This window comes from Aythya marila, assembly GCF_965140915.1.
Source record: "Aythya marila genome assembly, chromosome: 1".
Taxonomy (NCBI): Eukaryota; Metazoa; Chordata; class Aves; order Anseriformes; family Anatidae; genus Aythya; species Aythya marila.
The window spans coordinates 141,295,267-141,321,857 of NC_139042.1; the positions used below are offsets into that span (position 1 = coordinate 141,295,267).

At 38.3% G+C, this 26,591-nt stretch overlaps 1 protein-coding gene across 8 annotated transcripts in view; it reads right to left on the reverse strand.

The window, feature by feature from the left end:
* CALD1 (caldesmon 1) overlaps positions 1-26,591 on the reverse strand; it is a 192,529-nt gene continuing 165,938 nt past the window's right edge. For 7 of the 8 annotated variants that reach the window (XM_082773433.1, XM_082773432.1, XM_082773434.1 and 4 more), the window contains 10 exons: positions 21,811-21,959; positions 16,855-17,080; positions 14,859-14,999; positions 8,089-8,132; positions 7,896-7,974; positions 6,457-6,597; positions 5,388-5,483; positions 3,282-3,365; positions 2,921-2,954; positions 1-1,688 (listed from right to left, as the gene is read on the reverse strand). In XM_082773433.1, coding sequence (XP_082629559.1) covers positions 1,657-1,688; positions 2,921-2,954; positions 3,282-3,365; positions 5,388-5,483; positions 6,457-6,597; positions 7,896-7,974; positions 8,089-8,132; positions 14,859-14,999; positions 16,855-17,080; positions 21,811-21,959 — 1,026 coding nt within the window. In that variant the 3' untranslated portion in view covers positions 1-1,656. The remainder of the gene's footprint in view (positions 1,689-2,920; positions 2,955-3,281; positions 3,366-5,387; positions 5,484-6,456; positions 6,598-7,895; positions 7,975-8,088; positions 8,133-14,858; positions 15,000-16,854; positions 17,081-21,810; positions 21,960-26,591) is intronic. The other variant, XM_082773436.1, reaches the window with a different exon arrangement.

Sequence of the window (26,591 nt, forward strand, 5' to 3'; positions counted from 1 at the left end):
TGATGGAAATATTCCATTTATTGTGGATGCAGTTTCAGAATACATTGTTTGAATGAATCATTTTTATTGCAGCTATCAAATGTATTTGAAAGACTCAGAAGAGTGTTTACAAAACCCCCAAACGAAAAACATGACAATGCATAGACAACGTCAGGCACAGTTTCACCCCTTACAGATAACTATGTGCATCTCTATATGTAAACAAGATGTTTTGGCCAAGCAGGGGAGCTCATCTTTGGGTTAAAATATACCATTCTTCTCTACAGGAAGAAGTCAGATGCTGTAAGAGATGGAAGCAGTGTTAAGGGAGAGCCTGGTAGTTTTGATGCACGATGAAGCTGTTAACAACGCACTTGGGGGCTACTTCAGTTGCTCAGTTTATGCCACCCATACACTGTAGGATGTAAATGCTAAACTGTATGGCATGTAAATTCAAACCAAGCTGACGTCTTATAGCCATGTGTTTACTATATACAAATCAAAACATCTGTAAATAAGATATTCAGGAGAGAGAGTTAAGAAGAAGCAGTACAAAGATAGAGGCTTACTTCATTTTGGGTGGACCTCGTGCACGGCACTGATGAATGGCAAGATTTAGTGTACAGTCATTTAAAACAAGCTCCAACTGTGTTTAGTTTTATTTTATTTTTTAATTATGGTAGTTTTATATAAATTAAACTACAACGTTTTATACAAGTGACCTATTTTTGACCCTCTATACCATTACCTTTTCCTCTTTTAAAAACTATAACTTTCTTTTTAATTACCCATTACTGGGCAATTGACATTTAAATTTTTTTAATACTTATCTCGCCATACCTCTAATGGCAATTAAGAAATCTTACTATAGAAAAGTGTGTGATCTTGTCTTTATCTTCTTTAAGCTGTGATACTGGTTAATTATGTATGTTTATTACTAAATATAATACTCTAGCACGTATTAAAGCATTCTACCGTTAGTAGTGCCTTTAGGCTAAACTTTGTAAAGCTATGTGTGTATATATTCTAAATTGCAATCAATTACTAGTCACTAACAACAAAAAGAAATATCAGTACCGCTGTCAGCTAACATAATCATCCAAATTTAGGTATTAACTTAAACTAGAATGGAAAAATTGATACTTAAAAAAAAAAGTATAAAACAAAAAAAAAATTAAAACAAGTTATTGATGCAGTATTTCTCATGACATGGGCAACTTACAGAAAATATTACATTGTCAACTAAAGATATTTCTTCCATGACTTAGTCTAAAGTGCAGAAAGAAAGATTTCTGTATTCCGAAAGTAACCATTGTTTTTATAGGTTTACTGCACACCTTTCTCAAGCAACTTCACTTTAAATGAATTTTGGGTTGACCTCTTATGCCAGTTGAAATCACTGTTCAGATATATAGTTTGTTATGACTATCAGTAGGAGAGTCTATATATTTCACAGCATGGGTTTCTTTAGGAATAAAGGCTCTTGTGCAAAGGCAGTACTATTATGATGAATGTCTAGACTGATTATTAAATACAGTGCTAATATACATGGTTTTAACTGGGATAATGCAAAAAGACATTTTGGTAAATAAACATAAATATAAAAAGAACAATTTAGTATTTTTCCTTTTCTTTTTTTTTCCCCCAACTGATTGGTCCAGCGTCTTTAGTAGCCTTCTATGGTTCTTTCTCAAATTGTCTCAAACCTGCTGAGAGAAAGAAAGATTAAAGATGGCTTAAAATAACCTAAATGTATCTCTAAAATAGAGAGGGCATGACTCTAGATTAACAGGTGGCATGTGAGAAGGCAGGGCACAAGCTGGATGTTGCTGTGCTCTTGTATTGGGCTCGATCAGAGGTTGCCTCCAGATTTCTCTATGAAACCTTCCTCACCTCCAGCAGCCCTGGGTAGCAACTCAGGAGCTTCCCACAATAAGACAGTGGATGCTGCATGCAGCACTCTCCCTGCCTCACCTCTCCCAAACCACAGGTGGGTGGCTACCACACAAAGTGCTACAGGGCTAGGCACATGCACTCCGTGTTCACAGTAAGACTGAAATCCATCTGCCTTCTCCAGCAAGCCCTCTGCTGAAGCCCTCATCTCACTCGGCCTCAGAGAAGAGGCTTGGCAGCATCTCAACCACTCAGCAGGGGCTGCTCCTGCGGGTGATGATGGCATGGCCGCTAACGCCTGCCATGGGAGCAGAGCTGTGCTAACACTGAGCAAGCCTGAACACCCCTCTCCCAACACTTCAGTTTGAAAAAGGAAAAAAGGAGGAGTAGGAAGTCAATTCCATCTTGTGCGACTCTAAACTGACCCCAAAAAAGTCCACAAGCATATCACAGCACTCGACTTGCATATGAATGTGAAAAAAAAAACATGTACAAATATTAATCGGGAAAAACAAACAAACAAACAAAAATAGTTTTTCTACATTTGATCATCTCATTCCTAGTGGGAAAAACATCAACGGATGTTGTAGGACATCTTAAAGCTATTAAATTGATCAGTAAATTTCCATTCTTCCCCACTGGTCATTAGGCACATATTTCCTCTAATTGATTTTATTTGGTAAGTTTTAGATTAAAACAAAAATTAAAGAAGCACACTCAAGCTGGGGGTGAATTTGCAGACTTCTTGACATATAACTAAGTTGTGTTTCCCAAACTAGTGATTTCAAAAGAACAGAATTTGCAAACATTGCTGGAAATTGCATCCTTGGTTCTCCTAGCCAGATGATTCAGGCTTATTTCTCAAAATAGCAGTCATGTTTTAGTGATATTGCAAGGGAGCTTAGGAAAAGTGAACGGCAGGGGAGTGAAGGTTTCATGTACCAACATTAACAGCTGTAGAATTTTAAAAACTGAGAATTGTAATGTGTGTACAAAAATGTGCCAAAGTTTCTTTTTAATGTGCAGATGAATTATTAGAATTACTTACCATTAGTCTCTGATTTTTTCCCCACTGCTGTTACCTGTTTGAAAAAGTAAGAATCCGTTATTAAAGTTGAACATGGGGGAAAAAAAAAGTCATCTTCATGCAAAGGACAGCATTCGACACACAACTTCTTCCAAATAGGAATAATAAAAGTTACATGCTGTCCATGGTGTTTGGTGCCTCATTGCACTTCCTTTTATTAAGGTGTATTAGTGACACAGGCATATGAAAAGGCATATTAGTAACACAAGATATGCAGAGACCTAATTCCAAATGACTGACCATATGAAGGCAAACAGTGCCTTCCCTCAGCAAAAAGCTTCACACACAGATACTATCTTTTAAGAATGCACTGATGCGTTACCTTAGAAGAAGATGCTGCTGGCTTGTCAACTGATTGCTTCTCCCAGAGATTACGTTTGCCAGATACATCTCCTGGTCTTAAATCCTGTATTTTTAAGTTAATGTCAGAGAACAAAAACCAACTTTAGTTCAGATTTATTTTAACTTGCTAGAGGAAAAGTTAGAATGTGACTTCCTCATAAGAAGATTTGAGGACCATCTACCAGTTGTAAATATTACATTTTCTATCAATTATAAAGTTATTCAGAATGACACCTCACAGAATCACTCCACACATACACACGCTTTAACACAAAATCTAGTCCTACTGCATCTATTTGGTTTTACACAGACTGGCTATAATTTATTGTATTCATCCTAGACAATAGGAAAAGTTCCTTTTTTGAGGAAAAAGAGAATTCAGAAATAGTATTTCTGTTAGGGAGGAATTCAAAGGTAGCTTGTCTCAGGTATGTTAGATCAGAATCAACATATTTAATTAAAAAAAAAAAAAAAAAAGTGTCAGACTTTAATACAGCAGATCCTCCTCTACATTCTTAAAAAAAAGTTTCAGGATTTAACACTGTAGTCAGTCCTATCTATTTGAATTTCCATTGTATCTTTTACAACCTTAACATGGACCGATCACTAACCTGACATGGAAAAAACAACTACGTAAGGTAAAGTCAAAAAATATTAACAGTAATAATAGTATTATCTGCAAATAAGTGTATTGAATTTTGCTTAAAGTCTCCATATACAAATTTAAAACTTTTCTTTGCGGAAAAGCAGGACTACAAATCCAGAAGACGTATGCTAGGCTAGTAGTAATGCACCTTTTTAAGGATAGATGGATTGATATCTGCCCCTGTGGACACTAAGCAAAAGACTCTTAAAACAATTTAGGACATAAATACCATCCTTTTCAGAAAGTCCTGCATTGTTCCCAGAATTTTGCTCTTGCCATGCATAGATACGTAGCCTTCTGCACACAAGAATTTATAACTTGGGATAGAAAAATGCGCACTGAGGTACAGAAGTCTAATTTCTGCAAGAGGTGTTTGCACACAACAGTGATGTTATAGTTCAGCCAAAGATATCATTAAGACTTTAAGCCTTTTCTGTGCTTCAAAAAGTGAGTTAAGCAGATAGCAAAATAGCAGTAGACTGTCTGAATGCCTGATCTGGAAAACTATGAATTATTATTTATTGCATAGGAATAGGATGAGGGTAAGGAGTTATTTTGTAAGTAAGAAAATCTTGTTTTCCCTTTGATTTAGCCTGATTGAAAAAAAAAAAAAAAAAGTAAAAAGTAAAAAACACACATTACAGATGTATATCATTCTTCAGAGTCAATTATGAATAGGTTTACCTGACCAACTTAGCAAACAGACCCGCAAAGAATAGGAGGAGGGCAGGTTCCTTCAAGCAGAAATATTGAAAGAAGAAAGAACAATCTATTGAGAAAGAGGGAAATGAAGACATAGATAGAAACAGTTCTCTGAGGGGAAAATAAGAAGTTAGTTTTACATTATCTAAAAGATGCAACTTAGAAGAAAGAGAAAATCTGGAGGTAGATGCTGTGCTAGTTTTCAGCACTTGTGATTAACTAGATCTACCACAATTACTTGTTTTCTTTTTATATTTATTTCTATGAGGACACAATCTCCATGTAGCCACCAGTAAATATTGACTTGAGGGACAACGCTGCAAATTTCAAGCTTCTCTTTGAGATAAATAGGCACATGAATTAAGAAAGCGTATGCTAAGCTACACCTTTTATAAAGGGCAAGTGAACTGGCAGAAACAAACTACTAAAGCATATGGGAGGAAAGCAGATCTGTGATACAATCCTAAAGACGGTGAATCATTTACACCATGAGTGGTGCCTTAACATTCTCCAGTTTGGAAACTTACAGCATCAGTTCCTCATCCCCAGCCTTCCCCAGAAAACAACTAGCTGTTCCTGCACCTACCCAAGAATTAGCAGAAGGCCTCTGAGAGCTTCCAAGAGAGGATGGGCAGTAAGGTTCCTCTACAGACCATCAGTTGGCTAAGGAAGTACCATCACCACCTCCATCCCAGCAGATAACCCACCAACCAAACAGATTGTTGCAGGTTTACTTACAGAAGGTTTTGGAGCAGATGATTTGTTACTCTCTGGGGTCTTGGTTAACCATTCGTTGATACGACTGGAGACACCAACTTTCAGTCCAGCAGTTTCCTACAAAAGAATAAAATATAATGAGAAGACTTTCAGAATAGCTGTTGCCCTATTTTTTCATGATTTGGATTTAAAAACAAAGCCAAATCCGCGTTTAATACACAAGTCCTCACTGAGGTTATGCCTAGCTAAGAGTTATCCTGCCTACTCAGAAGACATTATCCTTATGAATTACACAGTACTAGTACCCTTTAATTTTCAGTAATGATAACTGTGATCTGACAGAATCATTTTAATATTTGTGCTAACCAAAAATAAACCTTAGACACAAACCTGCTGTTTCTGTCATAACCCCAAACTCTAAGGAGAAAAAATCTTTAGCCTAAAAGAAGAAGGGGTACCAGTAAGCCTAGAATTTTATTGTGTTAAATTACTTTAAAAAAAAAAAAAAGAACTAGAAGTCAGCTGGCATAAAATTTCGATCATTAAAATAAATCTTTAAAAGCTTAGAACAAATTATTGAAATTTCTTGCCTATCTGTAAGTATCCTTCTTCAATCTATGGTTTGCTTTTTCAGCTATGATGAATCCTCCTCAGAGCCCATCAATTTACAGAAAGGAAATGTGGTTTTAAGAATTTATGTTGAATAGATAAACGTCTCACAAACGCTTCTATCCATGACCTATAATAGATCAGTAGCTTGTCTGTTTAATCCCACTCTGCCCCTAGAAAGAGTCTTTCCCTACACAAAGAATTTCTTTGTACCCAGCTTGAATTAGCCAGATATATTTGTCTAAGATATCTGATGTGACTCTGGAATGTCTCATAAGTTAGCACAGTGTGTCACTAAATTCTTCCATTACACTGAGTACTGCAGCCATGCCATTTTGCAGGTTTCTGAGGATTTCGGGATGCTTTGTGATATTCTTCAGCAGTGATGTCAAGGGAAGCAGCCAGGCTTACTCATAAGACCATGAACTGCAAGATAACACCCATAATTCTTTATAATCACCATGTGAAATTAAATACATACCTTATTCGGTGCGCCTGTTCCCCCAGAAGGTGATGAAAAAACATTCCCTTTCTCCCACATGCTCTTGATATTACGGACACCCTCAGCTGGAACAGGAAGGTCAGAGGCTGCTGGCTTAGCTGGTTTTGCAGCCTTTGTGCCCTGCAGAAGAATTGAGACCAGTTGGTGGTTGGCATTAAAAGCTGGACTTGCAGGGTGGTTTGGCTCTGGGGAAGTGCTGAGGAATGCAGTAGTTCTAAGTTCTAGTAATGATCATGTACAGATGGAGAGAAGGGACCCTGCTCAAGAGATGACATTGAGATTCTCCTTTTCTTGATTTGCAGTTGGTCAGGCACCCTTGATATGACAGGCTATGAAAACTGCTTAGATTTTTGTATTTGTTACATTTCTAGAGCTCTTGGAAAACCACAGCTCTGCACACAACTGCTCCAAGGCTTATTTTTTGTCCTCCTTCAAGTCACAACACTTGAATCCTGTAAGCAAGTCTCTTTCATGGATATAGCAATGAAAATTTCTCTCCTGCCTCTGGATATAGCAAATCCAGAGGCAGGAGAGAAAGGCTGCGCTGTCAACCAGCATCAGACTTATTCCATCTGCCCAAGACAAGTTAACCTCACAGCCTGGGATTCTAGAGGCAAATTTCAGCAATTGCAATATATTTGGAATTAGCTGTCATTTTTGTTTTTTTGTTTTGTTTTGTTTTAGGGAGGGGAGCTTTTTTGTTTTGTTTTATTGCTTTTTGGTTTTGTCAGTACGTCCCTTGTATGGTTACCAAAAACACCAGGCCAAACTCAGTCTATTCTTTCTTTTCAAAACTCTTGTACGTTTTATGTAACACAGATTTGAAGGGAGTAGGAACCTGTATGAGCTATCGAGATAATATCACTTTTAATATTATTTTATTGCCATTACACTTGCAAATCCATGTCAACTATATTAACCAGTGGCTTTCACATTGCCTGTACTCACTGACTTATAAAAATAGTTTAAAAATGAGCAAACAAAAAACTACTTTTTCTTGAACTATGGAAAGAAAAAGCTCTCAATTCTGGTTTCAAAGCATAAATATTTGACTGTTGTCAACCTATGGTTGAATTCTATTTTGTTCCCCCTCTTTTTCTTTGTCATTTCTTAACTCCCTAATTCACTAAAGTGTCTTCTGAATCCTTCAAGAGCTATTTTAGGCTTATAAAGCAGACTGTATATTTTGTAGGGAAAGGGAAAACATGAATCTGAGATTACATGTAGAGTTATATATATATATGGAGGTTGGTTATCAGCATGCCTCAAGCATTTTCCTTTTAGAGTCTCATTAGAAACGGCTTGTGGAGAAAAAAAAAATCAAAACATTGACATTTTTAAACAGGGAAATAAAAGGTGATTATTAAAACCCCAAAGCCATTAGTAACTAAAGTCACTGTGACCTGGAATTAACTTACCACAACTGCACTAGTGTATTGCTCAAGTCTACTGTCAATCTTTGAGACAACTGCTGTCGTGTGGGTGGGTTTCATACCACTTTAGGGAGTAGAAAAGAAAAAAAAAAAAAAGGAGAGAGAGAAAGAAATTAATATTGCCTCCAATTAAACATAGTTGTTTCGACTGAGTCTACAATCTGTTTTATTGTTTTACCTCTTCTGAGCGGATTTGTTCAAAAATTCTGCCCGTTCCTCTATCTAGAAGAGAAAGAGACAAGACCTGTAAGGTTAAAAGTAGTACACACACAGCCTGTATAAGGCCAGGCTAAATATCATTTTATATGTCAAAAAGTCAGTCTGAAAGAGATGGATTCCAACAGAAATCACTGCAAATACACACATAGGTTTTGTACTTGGGAAACTGTCATTCAACATATGCAGAAGGGTGGATATAATTTTCTGCATTAATGTTTGTATCCTGCTTATTTCTTCAGTATTCTATTTGTAACAATAAATCAGCAATACAGAAAGGAGAAAAATGGAATAATTTTATCTTATTAAAGAGGTTGATAGTCACAAAATCGCTGTCAAATTCCCCTCATCTCCCACACAAAAGCAAGTATATGCCTCTTGAGGGAGACAGCAAATTTACTACTGTTTTTTCTGAGCTGAGATATCAGACTAGGCCAAGTTTGGAGCTCAGCTATGCACCCTTCCTCATGCATGCTTTTTCAAGACACCAACAATTTCATTTGAGCTCCAAAAAAAAAAATCAGACTGTACTCTGCTGATATTCAGCAGGGTCATCGTTGAGCCAATATCTACTAGCTGTTATTATAAAAAGTGGTATCTTACATTTCATCACTATTTTCTGCTCTGCATATAGGAAAATACTGTAATGCTTACAGGGGAAAAGAATCATGAAGGTAAAAAGAATCATGAACATATCACAAGACTTATGCAAAATCTCTTGAAAATTTGGGGAAAAAAAAAAAAAAAAAAAAAAAAGAATACATCCCTGAATAAATTTTTAAAGCATTTCATGATAGGGGAGTATTCTGTGTCAGGAATACTCTAAACAATCAACTTCCTAACGTGTCTTCCACATTACGTTGTTCCATTTCTTGTCTCAGGCTCTGTAGTGTCACATAAGTGTTAAAAATACAGAAGCAGCTCCAGGGTACAGAAATGACTATTAATCAGCCTGGCTGGAGTCCTGGGGATTCCCCAGTCTCAGTATGGGTTGCCCATTTTCAAGTCCCTTTAATAGTGACTGCTGCAGCGTTCATGCCTTCAAGCTAAGGCAATGACAGCTATTCCTTTAAATGGTCCTCTTTTGTGCCCTTTAGCATTAAAGTTGTATTAGAATTTTAAATTGCACACCAACCCCATCAAAGGGCAAGTATGTTTGTTTTATTTCTCCAGACCATAGGAGCAAAAACTCATGCAGTTCACTTCAGTGCAGAATTTGCCAAATAAGACAACTGGAGGATCTCCAGTTAGTGTCACATCCAGTTTAAAAGAACCTCTAAAGCTCTAACAAATATATACAATTTACAGAGCAATTTACATTAACAGTTTTAGTTGCCAATAAAAGATTTAAATGAAGTCCTAAGTAGAAAGATGGGCTTTGCTTGGATATGTACCAACTGTTTCAATTCACTCTCACAAGATGGCAGCAATACACCAGGCAGGAACCTAACAACACAGCAGCAGAGTGCATATCTAGGGCTCTCTCTTCCTTTTCCATCCTCAACAGTTTACACGGTAGTTTTGCCATAAAGAAATATACTCAGCGTTGCCACAAAACAAGCAAGTTATTTGATTAAAAGTGACTAAACAAATTTACGATGCTAACGCAAAACACATCACCTCTCCTCAACTACATTATAGTTCTATATATAGAAGAGTTTCCCACAGCACTGATTTCTGGACGGTAACCAGCAGTTCTCAGAAAGATGCATTATATCAACAAGAGCTGTTGGTTTCTCCTGTTCTCTGTTTGAAGGGGCAATTCCCCCAACTATATCAGTGAAACCCTGGCTGGCAGTGAGGACAAACAATAAGGAACATCCCAAAGAGCCAGGGCTCAAGGCAACTATGCTATAACTCACTTAACAGCATCTTCTAGTTCAGATTAACACAGGTTCCACTTGAACTCATACAAAAGGGACACATCTTAAAACCTGTTTAAAAGAAGCTAACCCCTAGACTCCATAGCCTTCCTATATTCAGAAAGGAGAGGCATTTCTATACAGCACAAAAACCCAGCTGGCATAGGCACTGGGGGGACAGGCCAGGGAAAAAGGGGATATGAGTTCTTGGGGCTGAAGTAAAAGGATGCGGAGTTATTCCTTACCCTCTGGAAACAGAAATGCTCTGAGCAATTGCTGTGGTGTCAGGAATAAGCTGGGGATTGTTCAGAATAGGAGGGTGGGGAAACAAACCAGAAAGTAAGTTAAACAGGAGAGCAATTAGGAAGCAGCCCTCAGAGCTGAACATGGTCTTCTTCCCAAGGAAGCACGTGCCTCAGGGGGATGGATAACACATTTTCCACACATATAAGGATTTGTTTTATAGAGCATCTGCCTCAAAACTGTGCACACAGCAAATAGAACACATTGCATACAATCAGAGCAAACACACCTGCACACACAAATGTATTCAACATATAGGTCAAATACATTTAAACTGCACAGCAACATTTAAAGATTATTTATTTATCCACTGCACTCCACACAAAGTCCATGCAAATAGTTTAAAATGTTTGGCACATACAGTAAACAATATTACAAAATAGACCTGTAAGACAAACAGAGAAAGCAAGGTGGTTATCAGAAAAAAACAAGGTTATTTCCTCAACTAGAAATCAAGAAATAAAAAGAACTTATTTTGCTATATTCTCTTTAACAGAATCTTGTAAAATAGCTTGGGATTATATTTTGTCAGCATGGCATACTTTCCAAAGCCTCTGACATAAAACACACATGTACCCCATCGAGTCAACCTGCCAGTGGCTAATGAAACTATGAACAGAGAGAAAAAACATAGGATTCCAGGCTTTACCTCTCCCACCTAACCTTAGTTGCTTGTAAGTTAAGCATTTAGTCCAAACTGCTCATTTTAATTCCCTCCACAGTCAGTGGAGAGACAGAGGAGCTCACCTCACTCTAGGGAGCGTGGGCTTGCTTGTCCATCAAGGCTGACTCGCTCTCTCCTCACTCTCTCAGCTACTGAAGAAGTTACACTGCACAACAAAATCCTGAGATGGACACCTGTCCTGCTTGTAACATTAGATGAAATGAAACCCTCCTCCTCCTGCCTCAGAGAGCTGGCTCCTGCCTACAGGAGTTAAAGCTGATAACTCTGCATCAGCTCAACAAGAACACACAGCCTTTTAACTGCATCCCTTCAAGGCAGCAACATGCACCAGGGTCTCTGTTGCACATACTGCTGAGAGGTACTCTGCCTGATTCATGGCAGTAGCCACCAGTGGACACAAATAAAAAGCAAGCAGAGTTTCAGAGCTAATCACAGCCTTACTCGATAGGGATAGCACACAAGGAGTAAAATAAGCAAGATGCTACACAAAAATATGTGTGTGTATATATATATATACATTTATCCATATGCAATATTATATAGACATATTTGGTTTGCTGATTGTGCAAAAAAAAAATGGTTGCTTATTAAAAATCCATTTAAAGTGTAGGAGTCATAAATGCACTTCCTTCCATCTGTACATCCTCCAAGAACAGAAACTGAATGAAAGGAATGAGTTAATACACAGTTAAAGTCAATGATTTGGAAAACAAGCACCATTTAAATATTTCCAGTAACATTTGTTTCATGGATAGTTTTTAAATGATTCTTAGGAATTTTAAATTGTGTATTAGATATTAACAACAAAAAGTGCCTTAAACTGATGTAGTGAAAATTATTTTCAGAAAAATGGGGCCAAGGGAGACAGGGAAGAGGAAATATGTATAAAGACAGAAATCCCTTTATTATAATTTCACCTCATGCCTGACAGGTGGAAGAACCTGGTGAAAATCCATTCTGAGTGGTAGTCCCTGGGAGTAAAGTGGCTTCTCCTGAGCCTCCCACGCTCTTTTGCTTCATTAAGTAAGCACAGTTAGGCTTTTTCCTGTTGTCAGCAGCATCTGTGCAGAGCAGGCCATTTTATGCCAGTTTACCTGGCAGACTAGGGTGCTGCTACAGCAGCAAAAAGGGGGAAAAAACAAGCATTAACAATCCTGTCCTTACTCCTTTGTTTTCCATCTGCCACAAGAGCAGCTCATCTCCTAGAAAGCACTGATTGCGTGTAGTCTAATTCTTTCCAGTCAGTGCTCCAGTTCTCCAGTATTAAGCAATACTGAGATAGGAAAAGATAGGTCTTCAAGGAAAAAGTACAAATAAAAATCTCAAGCCCTGAAAAGTCCTGCTTCAGTCTTAGCTGTCAGCATCACCTTGTGGGGAGCGCTGGTTGCCACATCAGCCTATGTTTCCCTGGAGATATCTGCAGCAAAAGCAGGAGATAACCTGCCCCTGGCCACCTGCTGTTGCTTTCTCCCTTCAGTACCTAACTGCTTTTGCATTTCTGTAGTGGGGGAGCTCACCCCCACCAGCAGAGGAGAATCGGTACCAAAATACCCTGTTTACTCCTGATTAAATTTAGGAGCAGTTGCTCAAGATGTCATGATCACTCCTTCCCAAAAAAACATGAGTAATGAAACTGTCTAAAAGGCAAAATCAATAAAGACTGGGCAGAAAATCTCATTCTTTCACTGTAGTACCATTTTTGTGAACTAAACTAGGGAGAGCAAGAGGTAGAATGGGATGGGAGAGCATGCTTTGCCAGACTGATTTAGGAGAAGACAATGTGCACATGCATCATATGGTCTTTCAATACTGTGACTCCTTTTTTCATCATCAGTTCCAACTCTCCACTGACAATGGAGTATTTATATTTCTCACATGATTCATGACATATCTAACTAGATAATACATTCATCAAGGAACAAAATGTGTGCCAGATGCTTTACCAGTCAAAAGATAACTTGGTCACTGTATGATAGCCTAATGAGAGAAATGTATACCAAACAGGCTAGGCCAAAATGAGAATTCTGTCCAAACAGAAGGTGACAATAGATACCGTCTTCTAAATGCTCAAAGTTGGTGTCAGTTTTTTAAAACTAGATTATTGCCTTCTCAGCTACTGACCACAGAAGGCCAAGAAACTTTTTAGGGCGTGAAGATTTGACAGCATTATATGTATGCTCTAGCTGCCCACAGACACCAGACCGAAATATCTACAGTATCACCAATTTCTCAAAGAGACTGAGAGAAAAGGGAAAAAATATGTACAGAGTTGCATAGATTAGTTTTTGTAACAAAAAAAAACTTCTACTTAACAAGTCATAAAACCAGCAGCAATTATCATCATAAAAAATCAGACCTCAAATGTTTAACATTTGGAAAATTCCAGCTTTCCTCTAAAAATACACTTAGTAGCATCAGTCCAAAAGCTCTCTGAAACCTATTAACCTCCTGCCAAATCCACTGTTTTGTCCCACTCTCCCCAAAATTATGATCTATATCTTGCTATTATGCATACTCAAGTATAATTTCCTTTCTTATGAGTCATCTGTGAACTAAAGCTCCAAGTGTATGTCATAAAAGGCATCTCAACAGACAGAAGGAAGAAAAAGAAGCCCTCTCAGGAGGACTAGGAAGAAGCTGTACAATTACACTATCCATTCTTGACATAATGTTTTGCAACCAAAATAGCAAGACCAGGTTTATCTAACAGGTGGGAGTTGGGAAGCAACTTGGCAATCATTGTTTACAGCTGTATGTATTCTGTCCTCAAATTTCAGGTTCAGATGTGCCTGAGGAGTCAAATCCAAGTCTAGCCAAAAGCATTTGGCCACTGTATTACCTGGAACAGGACCCAAAGCAGTATAGGGTTGAAGCTCAGAGCAAGCTGTATGAGCAGAAATGTCATTCTGACTAAATGCAGCTTGTCACCTATGACACACACTTCTTAATCCCATGGAGATATCCTTCATGACCCAACATAAACTCCTACCTGACAATGTCCTGACTGGTTCTTTATCTTTCTAGTGCCCACTAAGTGGTATTTTTTGACAGACATTTTGGATTCTTACCTGACTAATGCCTCACAAGGAAAAAAGGAAAAGATGGGTGAATATGATTAACAGATCTGTAGTTCTAGCTTGAGTTGAGGAAGTGACTAGACTAAATATCAAAACAGAATTCCCAATAATTTCAGAGAGGCCAAGATTTCTTTTCCATGCCGAAAGGTCATTTGATTTATCTGACATCCGAAATAATATAGGCCTCAGAAGACCAGTTAGAAATTCCTGCAGCAAGAGAAGGTGTTTTGTTGTTGTTGTTGTTTTTAATATCATGTAAGAAAATAAAATCCATCCCAGTGTTTCTAGATGTTGTTTTGGAGGGTTTAGACATAAGCTAGAACTACCATATGGGACAATTTCAATTAATGATGATTAGGTTGAATATGCTTAAAGACAAAGTAATTTGGCAAGGAAGAAAGTAATTGTGGAAGAAGAGAGTGGCATTGTGAAAGAAGAGAATGTTCTATGTGTGATCTTTTCTGCTCCAGTTCACAAAGCAGTCCTATAATAAATTAACATTGAAAATCAGCACAGTAATGCAACTCTAAGTATCCTTCCTCTTGAAGGTAAAGAATCTTTTTGGACATTCTTGACCAACAACAGGTAACTGACATGACAGACCATTTTAAAAAGGGTCTCTAATGTTGAGTCATCCAAATGAATGAAGTCTTTCAGCTGAAGGTTTTAGGCAAAGGCCTATTTCAGAACATTGGCCCAGGTCTGATATTAAGTATTTATGCAATGCTTCAGTGTTTACCAATTGGTTTGAACTGCAGCTCCTATTACTTTTTCGGTACTATATAGAAGTTAGTGGGGAGGTTACCTTGAGAGATGAACCTTTAGGACTGAAGCATTTAAATGGTTTCTTTTCTTCAGATACACCATCTTCTGGCATCTTTTGACGTTTCTCAGCAGCTTCAGCCCTTCTCCTTTCAATTTCTTCCTTCATCCTCCTCTTTTCCTCCTAAACAAATAATAAAGGTTATTTCTTCTTTCAGAAACTACATCACCATTACAGGGCTTTGTAGTCCTGCAAAAATTTAGCACACTTTCTAAGAACAGGTATTTATGCTAGCCAGGGACTTATGCTAGTTTGGGGACTTGTATGAAAGCTTATATCAGAAAGACATTCTGATGTCAATTCATCGTATTATTAAATAAGTGAGGAAGACAGCTATTCCGTTACTTTAGTCTCTCCTCACAGGGAAGTCACCAGCCTTATTGTCATGTAGTGTTGCTTAAAGAGAGAATAAAGCTCATTTATAAAAATGCTTTTTCATTATGAACTGGATTTCAGAAGCCTAATATCATTTTTTGTAGTTGTACACACAATTAAAAACATTTTGGAAGAACAATTAGATGTGCTCTGAGTATTGATGCAAACAGGTTTACAAGAGAACCAGTCAATCAAACAGATTACACAGACTCCAGTTTGTCTAAACAGGTGTAAGAAACATAAACTCCCATGGTCTCATTTCGTTTCCCAGATTCAGTTTCTCTGTACCCTCATGTGTCACCTTTGTATTGTACTTCTCTCCATCTGCTCTGACACATGTGCCAAGGTTAATACTTCACATGGAAAATTCAAAAGATGCCCCGAAAGTGAAGAGGAAGTGCTTATAATTTTCCCTCCAGAGACATAACTTGAGTTTTTACTTCATAAGCTACAAGTCAAACCAGAAGCCCTCCAAGTACAAGCACTGTGTGTGCTGGTTAGCAAGGTCTGTTATACAGCAAGTCACTGGGCAATCTCAGCATCTATTGAATTGTACTATAAAGAGCATACCATATTAAAGCAATTGGCATTCATCTGCTAATGCTATTATTATTCTTCCACCATTTGTTTTCCAAACATGTGAGATTCCTAAATGATGCACCAGAGATTTGAAAATCTATTTATAGAGTCCCTTGGCAGAGGAAGCATAAGCGAACAGATGTACTTGGGTACTTGATATTTAAATAGACAAGAATATCTTCCTAATGAGATCTTGCCCATCATAACTATATATAACATCAGCATTCCAGCTCATCTACAGCAGACAAATTTTTGCCATGCACTTTGTAATTCAAGTTGTGCTACATCAAAAGGACTGCAAATAAACTAAGAAGTCTGTGGCTATAACGCTGCCTCCAGAATCTTGCATACCCAACAAGATAAGAAAGTTACAACTGCTGTAGATGACATCCTGGCTCATGAAGACATTACTACAGCTTTGTCTTTTCTCAGAGAGAGACAAGGACTGCAGTTTTTCTTGGTGCCCTGCATGTTTTACCTCAGGTTCTCACAAGAATACCTCTGTGATGTGGTCATGTTTGATATCAAACATGGCATACTTGCAGTTACATCTGAAGGGTAAATGGGGCAATTTTAATGTTGGTAGCATATTTGAAATAACTGCAACAGACCATGTCCTGACACGTGACCATAAGAGCACATGATACAAATAGAGCTCCCAGACAGGGACACCTGAAGCAAATGTACAACCTGAAGCAAAGTCATGGCAGCAAATTCCCACACAGTACTCCAACAATATCACATCCAAGAAAGAGAAGCCCACTTTAGCCTGCAGGTTTGGGTTTAGTCTTGCCTTCCTTGTTGTACACTCCATTGTCACCTATGTGCAAGTCTCCTATGGCCTTCTTCTGCCCTTTTGTTAAATACAAACACATTCTCATCCAGCTCCAATGACCTCTTTGCCAAAAGGTGTCTGTATGGACACTGCTGTAAAGAGTTACCATCTAATCCATGGTTGATTGAAGCAAAGTAGTAACAATAAGGGATTAAAACCAGAGATCAATATGTCTTACTTTACACTTACCTCCTCTCTGGCCTTTCTCTCAATTTCTTCCTGCTTCTTCTTCTGCTCCTCTTCCTCCAGGATTTTCCGGCGCTCCTCCCGCCTTTTCTTCAGTTCATCCAGCTCCACAGCTGCCTCCTGCTGTTTCTCCTTCAGCTTCTCGAAGTCATCTAGCCGCTTTCCAGCCTCTACCTGGGACCCTGACTTTGCTTCCTGGGCATTCGCAGTTCCCTTCAAGTTGGAGCGGCTGGGAAAGAAATGAAAGGCAAGTTAATGCACCACAGGTTTTCCCTTCCTAGCCAGAGCCATCCCCCTGCCCCACATTCACCAGCAATATGAGGATACTGCCTCACAAGATCTTTTGCTCCTTGTAAACTACACTGAACACAAAGCATTTTTGTTGGGAGCTAGGTAGGCTGGGATACTTGGAGGAACACCTCTCCTATCTGCTGCCAGTGAGGAAGCAGTCTCATGTACTTGTAAAGCAGGGACTGTACCACTCTATCTGAGAACGCAGGCCACCTCCAGTTTTATCACAACTCAGCTAATGAGCTTGAAATATTTAACATCTCATGTAACTTTAGCAAGACATATCTTATCAGTATCTCCATGGTATACAGTAAACCACTGAAGTTTCACATCTCTGCCTTGTAGTTTTTGTACAGAGGAAGCACTTACAAAAAGTATACTGTACTTTATGCAGAAAACAAAGCAATGGAAAACCATAACTAATTCCTTTCTGCTGGTTTTAAGTGAGACAAATTTACATATAAAAAATAATAATAATAAAATTAAAAAATAGAGCAAAGATACTCTCCTATATTCTGTGTTATAAAATATGCATAACCCTTTGCTTTCAAAGGCAAATATTTTATATAATCCCTTTAGAAAATGACAAGCATCTTTGGGAACAGAACCAGTTACTTCACTTGAGGAAGACAGAAGGAAATGAGAGTGGTGAGATTCCTACAGTTTCAACAGTTTTAAAAACTGTTAGGTCCCTACCTAATCTAAAGCACCTATCACTTGGACTCAGCAAGCTTGTACGAATAGAAAGGTTCATCTTTGCTGAAAGTTTCCAGGGAAGGTATGACTTTAATTAAGGAACTGGCAATAATTTATTAATGACGACCCCTTCCACAGAAGAAAAACAAGTTTTCCAGTCAGCTCTAATATGACAGACAGACAGAAAGAATACAAGGAAAAAAAAAAAAAGTATTTGTATAGGCAAAGTGCATACTTTCAACAGAGTCAGATAGTATCACCTAGTTAAACAGTTACCACAACAGTGTTTAGTCAAATGTCTGCTCCCTGAGCATGTTTAGTATTACCGCTGACAAGGAGATAGGTAACACAGAGGTATCAGTGTGCTATTGACAAGGGACAGAAAAGGAATGTACTTACTGATTTTTTAAAGAACTTTCTGCTCTGTTCTGTTGACATTTAGAAAAGCTGGATATTAATGACTTCATTAACTGAGCCAGAGTGTTGCAGAATTTAATGTCATGAGACAGTATAAATCAAGTGTTCCAACAAAAATAATAACTGTTAGCGATGATGAGATTAGAGATGACAACATGAATAACAAATATGATATAAATTTGCAGTCTGGTGAATAACACCCAGTCCTGTAAATGTACTCTTCATTCAGATGGATCCTTCATCTACATAAGGTTAACCATATAGAACAGGTTGTCGGATCGGAGCTGAATTATCTGTAGTTTCAATATTGCAATAGGATCTGCTAACACAGATTACTCTGCCCCCACATGGTCTTACTGACTGGGATGAAACTCAGCTGCAGCAGGGTAGAATGCATGGTTTTTGAATTGTATTATTAAAAAACAATGCCAGCATAACCAAACTGACCCTGGGATTTGAATCTCACCTGTTGGAATTTATCTGTGAAAGTTCAACACCAAAGTAGTAAGACCTGACATTTATTTTGCAATGTGTTTATTTGGTTTTAGGAAGTCTTTTCTATATATAACATCAAAAATTGATGGGAAAAAAAAAAAAAAAAAAAACTCCCAGATATCTGTGAATTTATGTATCCCTAAGACACTTTCACACTTGATTTTCTAATCTAGAGTTTTAGGTACATAGCACATATTTCCCTAACATCACCTGACCACAATCCTTTTTTTTTTTTTTTTTTTTTTTTTTCCTCTAGGTCCTATTCCTGAATGTGTTTTTGCAGTGCAATTACTTAACCCAGGAAAGTAGAACCAGAAGGTTACCTTCCACCATAAGAGTCATGTTGTTGTGAGGGGTCACTGATAGGGGCTTGCATCAGATAGTGACACCTATTTAAAGAAAGGAACCCTTGTGCTTTTTTTAATACAAAACATATATACAAATAACTAAAACATTGTGAGAAAACATTGGAAGCTTTATTTGAAATTTCACTTAGACTATTCAAAAACAAAGCAAGGATCGAAACTTGAGGTTTGAGGTAAACTTTTGGGTGTTCACCCTGAAATACCTCTGATTTAGTTCACAGAGGTCACAAGAATCCAGAACAACCCATGAACCCCATAGGGCACCAAGTATTTCTAAAGATCCAATTCATTTATCCTGTGCAGCCCTCAAGAAATCTGTTTTTTTTTTAAGGCTTTCCTGCTTCATTGCAGGCTTGCAACCTCTGTAACAAACATCCCAGGAAACTAATTTATTAATTAATTATTTGTTTGTTTGTTTATTTATTGCTCTTGCCCTCTAAACTCAGTGTTGTCAGCCCAGCCATATCTACAAAATGGTGAAAGAGGTCACCTTTGATAGGTATAATGATATCACTGGCAAGGGCAAATGCTCAGCACTCAAAATTAAGAGAGCTAAGAACATACCAGTTACTCAGATTCTCTTAATAAATAACTGCTCTGTTTTATATCAGTATATGAGAAAGGTTAGTCCTTACTGACTTCAGTGCAGATGGCCTCAAAGAAATCAACAACTACTCTCAACCTTCAACTCATAAAAGCCGAAAGTAGAATCTAGTCTTAATTTTATTTTTTTTCTTTGGAGACCTCAGGTGACTGTTTTGTCCTTCTTACAGTGAAGATCATTTAAGTTTCTAGCTCATTTTATTCTCATGCAGCACACAGGACTTTCCCTACTGGCTCCGCATAATCTGAAATAGGAAACAATAAGCTGGCAGTAATTCTCTGTATTTTCCTCCAGCTCCCAAAATCCTCTGTTTTCAACAGATTCTGGGAATCTCCATTCCCTATTGTCAAGATTGAGAAATTAGCACTGAGATGCTGGGTGGAGGAATAGTTTCATAAGTACCTCTTTGGTGCTAAGAAATGAAATTGGTTGCCAGCTTTCAGAAAAGGAGGAAAAGGGAAGTAGTGATTTGTGGGAGCCAAAAATGTCAGAACAATGTGAAAAACATGTTACTTCATATTTAGGACTTTTCCAGTCCTGCATAAGAATGGGGAGAAAGGTAGGTGGGAGGGGAGATGGGAAAGAGAAGCTGTAAAATATATGTATTTTTTTTTCAGTAATTTTCTGGCTGACATGGACAAACAAGACGCAGATAAGATTTTTCTTTAGCCTTCACTACCCTATTTTATTCTCAATCCTCACCATTGAGAGTTAGCCAAGTTACATGCTTCCTAATGAGTATCTGATGTGTTCATGTAAAAACAAGAAGACAGTTCCAAAGAAAGCCTTAGGTTAGACACCCTTCTTCACACATTTGGGAAAGAGTGGAAAAAAAACAGGAGAAGAAAAAATGAGTGGAAATACAGATCTACATGTTGCCACTAAGTCCTGTCTCCCACAGGAAGTGAACCAAATGAAAACACAACAAAAATATTTTTAGAAAACCGTTCTCGTGTTATTGATGATGTGACCCAAGTCATGATGCAGGACAGTTCTAAGCAAGGCCCATTTCCTGCTATCCCATCTCCATGCTGCCTGACTCCCTCTGTCTTTTGGCCTTAGGTCAGGGTGTCTCCAGGGCCTTATGAACTGCATTTTATTTTGAGAAAGTTTGGTTTTCCCGGAAGAATCACAAGGGGAATGCTGAGATATAACAGCAAAACCCATCTGACCTACATGAATTTCTAAGCATGCCTGGAGCGTTTAACCTTTTCTTTGCCTGTGCCAATGTAAAAGAGAAAGAGATGTGCAGAAGGCAAAAAAAAAAAAAAAAAAAAAATTTCTAACCAACTCATGTTTCTCTGCTAGAAGGAAGAATTTGTGCTCTGTTTCATTTATTCCCTTCCTTTTAGCAGGCAGAATCCCTTTTTAATAAACTTCCTTAGCAATTTGTTACCTTCACTGAATTTCCCAATACAGCCACAAGGCCAGTGTTTCCTTCAAAATAAAAAAAAATATATATATAACAATGCAACTTTTAAAAAGACATATATATATATATATATATAGGCTAGGAGAGGTTTTCATCTAACTGAAAACTCACTTTTGTAGATAAGTCACTAATTTGAAGGTTTGCCTTGAAATCAAGAGAGAAGTTCTATCAAGAGTTACCAATTGAATTGTGCTTCGTACTGATATGCAGTCTGATTAAAAGCAGATGTATAATTGGAAAATGAGTTATTTAAGGTTGAGATCTGATTAAAAATATTAGAGACTACAAAATCTGGAAAAATCTGGTCATTACTGGCCTCTGTGCAGATATTAGAATGAAATTCTAATTGAAAGTCCCTCAAGGAAGGAAAATTCCAGCAGAGAAATATAGCTGCTCATCTCTACTGAGGGCACAAGGTACTATTTATATCTGCTATCTGTACCTTGTTTTGTCACTGTAACAAAGGGATGGCAGTCCATTAGAAAACAGGCCAACAACCTTAATTCAAACCTAACCACCCAGTGAACACCAGAGCTTCCACTCATGATGCCAGTGTAAGTCTTCTTCACAGCTGCCACAAGGCCATTAAAGAGAGACCCCTGAGAAGGCCCCCTGCTTTGTTCTAGCATAAACAAGCCCCATGCTCACTTGGAACTTACCCAAAAGCATTCTCAGTAGATTTAAGTTTGGGGGAAGTGAGTTCACGTTCTCCATTCTGTACTTTTTGTTCAGGAACTCCCTTTTTACGATCCCAGACACTTTTCATTTCCTCCTTGGGTGCTTTTTCTTTATCCTTGTCATCTTTTACCTGCTCAGGAGATACCGTAAATCATAGGGGGGGAGGGACAGAAGTCACAGTGAGTCATTATAAATAACAGTCAAGGAACACAAATTTCTTGGTATTAACCAAGTGATTTACTAATCTTAGCGATTAACTAAGTAACTGTCTTCACAATGCATATGTGCTTTACGGAAGAAGTAGTCTGCAAAGCTCAAAAATGTGATCATCCATCACCTTGTCTGCCTGACCTGAATTCAAGATGAAAACATCTAAAATCATCAGTCTTCTGTGAAAGTTTTTTGCAGCTGTGGGACTTTGCTACCACATCACTTCTCTCTACAATTGCACCTTCCTCAGGCATCCCAATCCTCCTCCCTTCCACTGCAGCCTATGACAAACCTGGGCTGCAAGCCCTCTGGGAATAGGACTGTTGTTACATTCTTGGTACAAGGTTTAGAGCATTGAAGCAACAGAATAGTTTGTAACCTTCATCAATTGCCAACTTTGCTGGATAAGGTAAGTTCATGCTATTTGGATATATGCAGATCATTCTGCAGCACAGCACTAAGAAAATGAATTGGACTAGCAGCCTAAATAAACTTTCAACAGCAGCAGAGGAAAACAAAAAAAAAAACAATTTTTTATTTTTTTTTTTTCCCAACTGTACCATATTGGATGAAGCGGGCAAGCAAGAAAATCATAATAATAATAATCTTCTGTTACCTGAAAGCTTGTCACCATCCCATTTGCTATATTAAGTAAAATAAAATAATTTCCATAACCATAACAGTCCTGTCTGCAACACAGCAGCTTTGAGCAGCTTTTGAGTTCCAAACTGCACCTAGAGATAAAAGCCAACAGCAGGCAATGCGGAGGTGACACACACCACAAGTCAGTGCTGGGTGGTCATACTACTTAAGTAAGTTTGACACCAGGGAGTGATGCTGGACACAAGGCACAGAGATGCTTGCTCTATCCCAAGAGCAGGCAGCAGCAGCGCAGACATTCCCCATGTGCTCCTGCCAATGGGCTCTAGCTACGACCTGGCAGCCCTGCCCTGATGGACAAGAGGGGAGTTCAGTTTCCATGGCCGTGCATTCTTTGGCTGTGATGCCGTGACTACTAGCAAACAAGGCCATTATTGCTAGCTGCCTCAAGGAATGTCTTTCTGTTTTCTAGGAGCTGTGCTGAGACAACCAGTGCTATTCATTGAGTCTAATGAATACCGTCGGACAGTAATGTCTTTTGGGCGCTCCCAAATCTGGGCAAGATTCTAGCCAGTGACATGTGAATAAATAAATAAATAAATAAATCTCTGTTGTCTGTTGGCAATCTCTTAAACCTTCAGTCCCAGACAGGGTGATATGGAGACCCACGATGTTGATTGTTGTAAGATTTCAAATGCCAGGATGTCTGTGTTGGGATTTTGAGAGCATAGGATTTCCTTTGCTGAGATTTTCATCAAGACCTTTCTAAGTCTCATTAAAAAGCCAATCTTCCAGCTGCCTGATGTATTGAAGTCCACTGGGGAAGGTCATATCTCTTACATCTTAATTGAAATTGCTGAGAAAACTAATATTAAAACAATATAGTTTAAAAATTAATAGGTTAAGAAACATCATTTCAGAAGGCAGTAGGATTTATGGTAATATGTGTGCATTTGAGAAAATCATTACTGCAGTTTGGCTTCTTTATTCAAAAAGATAATAAAACAAGATATAACACAAACATTTCACAGCTTTCATGTCCAATACTTTTCCTACTAATTTTAATGCCAAAACTGTGACTGATTAGCAAAGAAATTGAATCCATTATGTCCCATTCCAGAGGAAGGCAACAGGAAAATTATTTTCTCTTGTATCAGTGCTTCCCTGAATTACAGATGAGTTCAGCTCCCACTGAATTTAGTGAAAAGGACTACTCTGATTACAGATGGAGTGGATGGGTGGCATTACATGAACTGAACACAGTTTGCACTGTCTCTCAAATCTTGACCCTCAAGTAAAAAAAAACCTGGCCAAAAGCATGTTTAGCTAATTTTCAACATAATTTATTTATACTTTAATCTTTCTCCATGCTACTTCTTTCCTGGTAGGCTTATATATTTATATATGAGAATCAAGTTTTCTAAATCTAGGACTTGAACACTCAAAAAACACTGAATCAGTTACTGAGGTTGGGGCCATTTGGCAAATTTTATTCCTTGCTTGGGCTCAGTTTCTTGGTGACTTAAAAGCTGTGGGCATCTGGGTCTAGGGCATCCATTTAGAGCCAACGACTATACCCAAATACCATGAGAAAAGCAACCATTGCGGTACGTCTAGCCAAACTGGAAGCAGGAAATACCAGAAGTCTCACATCATGAGAAAGCTTGTTCTTATGAACTTTCCAGGCCAGTTTTGAGAACCCAAAATTGTGGGGCAGTTCAGAGAAGGAGACAGATTTTGTTTGCTAATTTGATCGAAACCTGAGCTTTGAGGACCAGATTTTGGTCACATTAAGAAAGGATATGTACTTGTGTTGCACAATTGCGGAAGCAAATCTGGTTAAGTATTCCTTCAGAATCTTGTTCACTACTAAGAGGATAATGCTATCCTCTTAACTCCATATATGTGTCTAAAATAGCCTCACTGAATTTATACATTCTTGCACGGGGGGAAGAAGTGGAGATAGGAGCCTGACCTTGACTTTGTTTGGAGTCTGAGACTGTCATTTTTAATTCAAGAGCCAAGAAGCAACAACCGAGGTTTTCAAACCTGAGCAGAACATGTTGAATGTTCAGCTTGATACACGTGTAAAAGTTTAACCTTTCAGTGGATGCATATTCAGCATTGCACCAAAAGTGGTACTCTCTCAAACTGTCTCACCTTGATCATCCAAAAGGTACTAAAATCAAAAGTTACTTTCAAAAGTCTTGCCAGTTTCCTGGAAGAATCCAGCCTTGTAGGCATGGCTGAAAAGGATGACAGGAGCACCACTGAGTGCTGATCGAGCTCCACACAAACGTAAGCAGGATGACTGTGTCTCAAGCACTCCTCACTCCAAATCAATATTTGCGGTCAAACATTTACAGCCCACTTTTTACATTTACTTGGAATATTCAATGATTGTGTGCAACAGTGAATATTACAAGCTGATTCCATCATATGAACAGCTTTTAATATAATCCATCCCTTATTTTCTGCACAGTTCCTTCCTCTGGTTTCACAATCAGGGTAATCAGGTACAGTGACTATTTCATTTTTTTAAGCATTATTTTGACGTATCTCCTAGGCTTCATTTAACTCTTTCCCTTTCTAGACTGTTATTTTAGTATTGGCAGTCTCTCTCCCTGTTCATTTTGAAACCAATCTTTTAACCATCTTCATCACTTTATTTGCTTTTTCCTGTACCTTACCAAAAATATGCACAGTCAACTCAGGTAACTGGACAGAAAACCTTGTTACATGATTTGCCCTCACCTCTCTCTGAGGGTAAGCTAAGCTTCTGCAGCATGTTCTGAATTAATCAAGCTGCCTTCCTACAACTAAGGACACTGGACCAGACACTGTGTAGCCCTCAGCACCTCAAGGCAGCTGCACTGGCAACAAGCTGCCTGTTACTAAATCTCTGTGCTGTGGCTCCCTTTAAGCCACGTGGAGCTGGCTGAACCTAAACGGGTGCAAACCTGCAAGAAGATGAGTAGTCCCAAGGTCTGGCCAGGATCAGGGGCCATTTTGATACCTGCTACATTGACCCAAAAGCTCAGGTGCTGCATAAAATGGAACTTGGCTCCCTGTTTGTCAGCTGTAACCTGAAGAGTAAATGGTTCCCAAATCTTATTTACTTACCATACAGTAAAACATCATGGCACCAGCTCCTGTGTTTACAGTGGAAATGCAATGCAGTAAATTTTGTAGAATTTCTCTTTAAAACAAAAGAAGAATCTTGGGTATGCACAGTTTATATCATGGGACATTGCAGTTTGGGGGAAAATCATTAGTTGAGGCATTCAGGTGGCCAAAGGGCCTAGATTATTGTTATTGTTATGGTAAGAGTAGGTCTCAGTCATAGGGGAAACGTTCACAGTAAATGGGAGGAAAACAGGGAAGGATGATTAGTTGAAAAATTCATCCCTAAGGTGCAAACCATCCTTGTATTATTGCCTGACCTGAGTTTAACTGAAGTATTTGTTCTAAGACAAACAGGTCTTGGTTGTAAGGCCCTAAAAGAACAAAACACTTAAGTATATACTTAATGTTAAGCACCATAAGTAGCTTCATCCCTATTTATTTCAGCAGGATTACCCATGTTCTTGAAGTAAGGCACGTTTAAGTACTTTGTTGAACAAACAACTTTCAGTTATAGGTTCCTTATTTATTTTCTTAAGTTTCCCTACAACATCTAAATCAGTGGTTTATAAGTTACCTGATCTTTTTTGAAGGCAGGTTGAAGCTTCTCTGGTAACTTTTCCTTTTTAGCTTCCACTTTAGCCTCTTTGTCTTCCTCCTTTGTTTGTAGGTTTTTAATATTTTTTGTAAGTAAGATATGAAAACACCATTCTGTGAGCATCTGCTTGCAGTTTTGTTTCTCCACACCGTGTTCATGTACCAAACCTGCGTGCAGCCACGTCTTTCATATGTTGCTGTGCCCACATCTCCAAGTGCAGCTGTGCTCCCT